The 5,564-nt window shown below is 36.5% G+C and overlaps 1 protein-coding gene across 1 annotated transcript; it reads right to left on the bottom strand.

Moving 5' to 3' along the window:
- Nucleotides 1-629: 629 nt before the first annotated feature.
- Nucleotides 630-5,245, bottom strand: LOC117630930 (NAC domain-containing protein 40). Its single transcript, XM_034363803.1, has 4 exons — nt 4,721-5,245; nt 3,300-3,553; nt 2,356-2,640; nt 630-1,128 (listed from the first exon to the last, which is right to left on the bottom strand). The coding sequence occupies exons 1-4, from the start codon at nt 4,914-4,916 to the stop codon at nt 691-693; spliced, it is 1,173 nt and encodes a 390-aa protein (XP_034219694.1). The 5' UTR covers nt 4,917-5,245; the 3' UTR covers nt 630-690.
- Between the last annotated feature and the right edge of the window lie 319 nt (nt 5,246-5,564).

Genomic DNA, 5,564 nt, shown 5'->3' with positions numbered 1-5,564 from the left:
GGCTTGGACTCCCCACATCCTCGGGCTTGGGCACCTCGCTGGAGTTGCTCTAAAGAGCGGTGGAATGTGTGTATAGATGTACTAAGGTTAAGTATTAAGTTAGATGACTTTTTTTGTCTTTTTACACTGTAATAAAACTTACAGCTTAATTATTTAAGTATTGGAATGAATAAAGAGAAGTGCAGGGTTTAAATAGAAAATCTCTAATAAAAAATGAGTATCCAAAATAGAATAAATTGAAAAAAAAAGTTAAAAATGAAAATATCCAGAAATAGGAATTAGTTGCAAACATAAAGCTTAATTACTATAATACCCCTTGAAACTATTGTCAAATCCAACGTTTGCGCCAAAACTTTTTGGCCACTGTGTCATTGCTCATGCCTAAATTTATTTAATAACGTTTGTTATAAAAAGGGAATTCAAAAATAGGGATGGAGGAGGATGAATCTAAAAGAAGTGCGGAGAAAGGGAGAAAAACATGGGAAAGGGAAGACTTGCCAGCATCCTCAACCTTATTCAAGCAAATGAGCAGAGCGTTAATATGTGAAATTCATAGGGATCCCATGGATCAAAGGGCTGCCTTCCACTACTTGTCCATTGAGCTTACTCGAGTATTCGACAGAAATCAAGACCAGGTCAAGAAGAAAAGTCTAATATTGACATTTTGCGGCAGAACCTTTATACAAAGACTTACTCGCGATGTTTTTGACTAGGCAGAAACCTTTCAACAAGGAAAGAAACAGAGCCAGCAATGTCAGTAAAACAAAACTTGGACAGAAACAGAGCCAGCAATACCAGAATAATAATAATAATTACATATAATAGCACGTGTTGATCGTCCATCCTATCTGCTGAAGTTTTTGGTGACTCGTGTGAATTGGGACCATCCAGTGACTCAGCAGGAAACTTTTCCTTTCTCTTTCGCAAATGGATTCTTCGGTTTGCAGTACCTTGGAAAGGAATTGCTTCTGAATTACAAATGGCTTGCATAGGCTGGTGAGAATTTTGTTCAGCCTCGGACTTATTGGCAAGAACTGGAAGTGTGTCAGCAGACGCAGACACTGAAACTTCATCTAGTTGGATGATATCATCATTCAGTATATCCGCATAAAAGTCATCATAAGAACCCTGAAATTTGTAATTCACATGGATCATAATTCAAGAGTTGGACATACAATGGACTACCATATAGAAATAGAGTTCAAAACTGCCAACAGTCATGCAAAGTTTCTTGGACCCCTGATTATCTTTCACAGAACAAAAGTATGGTAAAAGTAACAGAAGAGCAAGTATTGTTTATAACCCCAAGACAATGACTCGCACTTCTTATGTAATACATATACAAAATCACTTCTGATACAATGATGAATTGCCTATCCATCTTGCAGGTGGTCACCCCCACCCCCAGGCCCAACCAATACATATAGATAAATCCTGATAAAAATATACAAAAGTTCTGAAGCAGTTAAGCTTTAAGTATTAAATAAAAGGATATGTTCCGATTTTTACGAACCCTTCTTGAGGTCCCATAACCTCTAGAAAATAATTTCTGTCAATACCTGGAAATGCACATCTCAGTTTCCTTTATTGATCGATTAAAATTACATTCTACATTCCATATTAGCTCCACTTGTAAATACCACTATTTGTACTTCCCAACTTGAATAATATACTATCTACACACTACACACGATGGGTTGACTTGAGTGTATGACAAAACTGCACATTTAGAGAGTTATTAATTAAATAAGAGATTGAAAATCGAGAATTCCATTGGCCACTGGTGAGAAGAGAAAGCCTGAGTTCTAAGACACGAGACACAAATAAGAAATTAAATTGGCAAAACACTGGGAGAAGTCAGGTAGAAATAACATTCTTTTAACTTTATTAATCTCGATTCTCTTTTATGATTTTCCCTTAATATTTCTTACAAACTAATTCTAAAAGAAATAATATTTCATACGCTTTTAATTATATTGTTACCATAATGCATGCTAAAATATTTTTATAACCCCTCGTAAAACTTGTGATCGATAGCTTTGAATATTTTATTAATTTTTTTCCTTTGTTTTTGTAGTGGCATAACTACCTGACACACAACTAAACTTTCACATAACCACCTGACAAAAAACTAGGTGTTGGCTATACCTAAGCTCATAAAATTTATAAATGTACTACCTGATATGGTTTTTTCTGGTAATGGATACTCACCTGATATTGTTAGTGCTATTCAAAATCATGCACCTGTGTGTAAACTGCAACTTTGCAGGTGGGCTATTGATTTCATCTAAAATAAGATGACCGTAGAAATAAAAAATAAAAGAAAGAATGATATGATAGACAAGATGAACCCACCTTCTGGTGGCCAGAAGATTCTGTCTGTGTAACCTCTGTTGTCTGTTTTTGGTTGGATTCAGATGCAGAATCAATTTGCTCAGTAGAATGAGAATCATGACTGCTAGTAGACTTCTTCGAATAACATTCAACTGGCTTATCATGGTCAATAATACCAACTTCTGAGACAGCATTTTCACTGTTATGCACAGTTGATAAAGGATTTCGACTTGAAGAACCTCCGTTTGTGGTGTCATTTAAACGGAAATCACTGTTCTTCCGGAGGCGGCAAACAACAATAGAATCCTGCAGCACAAGAAATAGGCAGAATATTTAAGAGAGAGAAAAAAATCAGAAAGTGCTTTCATACTAAAATGAACTATTGAATGTGCAGATGTAACAAGAGACAATATAAATACAACCCACATATGCAGCATGTAAATAATCTTGAACCAATTCAAGATAGTCTAGCAGGTGAATCTTTTGGCTAAACATTTCAGTCACTTCTGATAAGTAATTTACTTTAAAGAAACAAATTCTAAGGAATATGAAGGTATTGGCTGTAAGAGATGAGAGCGGTTATTCTCAAGAACAACGAATAATGTTGATTGAATCAAGTAATAGCAGCAATCAATCTATAGTCTTCTAAATCACATGGACTTTGTTTTTTCCTTAAATGGAGTGGAAGTCATTTTCATATGAAACATTTCTCGCCAATCACCCCCATTTTTGCATTTGCCAACCACACTGCGTGAAAAGTACTACTAGTTGAGAGAATGATAGAGTAATGCACTTGTGACATTCATGGACAACTGAAAAATGGTTCCAGACCCAAAAAAAAAAATCCAAATGAAAAGTGGTTCTCTTAATTTAATCTTCCCTTTGGCAGAAGAATATACATCTGGTGATAGTTCAAACCAAACAACTAACGGATGACATTTTGAAGTAATATTGAAAAAAGTTACCTGGGACTTGTCATTCATGCAGTATTCGTGCATAATCCATTCTGTCCTTTCCCCTTTTGGCGCACGACCCATGTGGAACACAAGTGTCCTCTTTGTACCAATTACATTAGAAGTTGACTTTACGTTGCGTTCTTTACCTGTGGCTTTCCAATAACCAAATTCTGTTGCTCTTCTGCTTTGTGAGCCATTTGGGTACTTTCTTCCTCGTGGAGAAAAGAAGAACCACTCGTTATCCGATTGAATAACAGATTTGGCTAGTTACACATGCACCAACTCTAATCAGATGTCAAATCCAGCAAAAAATTATTTGTTTACAAAGAGACTTGAACAAGTTTAGGTGATTGAACTCACCACACATAACTGTATATGTATATACATACTCACTGTCGCGCACGCGTATACAGAAGCAAATATCATGTGTAGTGCTAATCAGACACCAAATACAGTAAAATTGAACCAGATTGCATATATGTATGTGCATAACCAAACAGAACCAACATGGCACTCCATAATTAAATTTTTATTAAAAGAAAAAGAAAAAAAGTTTAATTTGTTTTACCCTGTCCAAGTAAAGCGTGATAATTTTTCTGGATCCTTTCAAATAAAACTCTCTCTATCTCACTCTCTCTGATCAACTAACCAGTTAAATAAGGTTTTCATCTTCATTGGTTTCCAAATAGACTAAAACCTCTATTTCAATAACCATCTCCAATCCAAATACAGTGAAAAGAATAACATATTTGCAGTATTTGTCCTTTCAACTTTCCCTCACGTGCACCTCATCCTGCATGGAGAGAGGCGGAGAACTGTGAGCACATGCATGTTTGTGTTTACTAATCTGATTAGTTTTCCTCGACAAATTATTGCAAGCTAGCTCCAACAACAGTACTCTTTTTTGTCACATAAAATCGAATACCATATATAGGATCCATACCATTCATATAAATAATTCACATCAGTAAAACATCCCTTCAACTAAATGTATCATGGTTCAAAGTTGCGGACCTCCCTATGGTGGATGAGCCACACGCAAGCTCCAAGGGTTAGCTGTCCGGCTCAAAATGAAAAGAAAATGGTGGACCGTGCATGTTGACAAGGGTGGGGGCCAGCTAAGGTCCTTGGATACACTAATACCTCTAAATTTTGACCCATGTCTGACGTTTCTCCCAGAATGTAATTGGATTCTTACAAGAAACAACTCTGTAACAAAATTGTTGACTCAATTCAACGCTGTCACTGTCAGCACGCAATTACAAAAACAAAAACAAATACGTTTTCAGTGTTTCCAACACAAACAGAAGAAAAAAAAACAAATTTTGCAAATAAATTCAATCACTATTTCACTACACAAACAAAACAAAAAAAAAAAACTTGAGAAAGATAAAGATGAAAGAATTAGAAATGAATAAAACCCAACAAACCTGGCAAGTCCCAGGGCTCGAAATTGCAAATATCGACTTCAGGAATGACCTCTACGCTCTTCCCAGGTTCAGGTCCTTCCAGCTTGTTCTTCAGGTAATAGGAAATCAGCTCCTCGTCGGTGGGTGAAAACCTAAACCCAGGAAACATTGAAGAAGCCGCAATCGAAAGCTGAGCCTCCTTCGAAACCGCGCCCATCTATCCTATGATTGTTTTTGGCTCTCTGCTGTTTGGTTGCTGAGAGACTGAGCTAAAGAGGAAGAGTTGAAAGGAAAGGAATTGGGTTTAACTGAGACTTGGACGTTTGATCAAATCTTATTTGGCTTTGTGCTTTGCTTTGCTTTTTCTCGCGTTTTTCTCTTTCCCTGTCTCTTTCTTTTGCGTGTCGACGCTTGCTTTAGGCGGAGGGAAGGGCACGTTGGACAGGCGGAAGGCCACGTGATGGTCACGTGGAGAGCTCTGTTCGAGAACTTCCTGCTTTATGTGGAGAGACTTGTGCGTGCCAATCTTCTGCCCATTTGGTACCAATACCGTGCGCTCTGGCTGACAACGTGAAATATACACGGGTTTTATTGTTTTAAATAAATAAAAAAAGTCCTCTTTGTTTTTCGATGAAAAAGGGATATAATATTAAAGAATATAAAGTTTCACATTGAAAATTTGACTAAATAAATTACAACTTATAATAAGTGGTTCTACTTCTAATAATATCGAGGTTTTTTGTGATAAAACCTCACACCTACTGGGCTTCGTATGTAGTTAAGTTGGAAACAATATCTATGTAACTACGTTACCTTTGACCTGTTTTTTTGAAATTTAACATGATATTAGAGCAGGTTGATTGAC

This window comes from Prunus dulcis, chromosome 6, assembly GCF_902201215.1.
Source record: "Prunus dulcis chromosome 6, ALMONDv2, whole genome shotgun sequence".
NCBI lineage: Eukaryota > Viridiplantae > Streptophyta > Magnoliopsida > Rosales > Rosaceae > Prunus > Prunus dulcis.
Note: the sequence above shows the minus strand (reverse complement) of the source record. Positions and strands in the feature narration are given on the sequence as shown.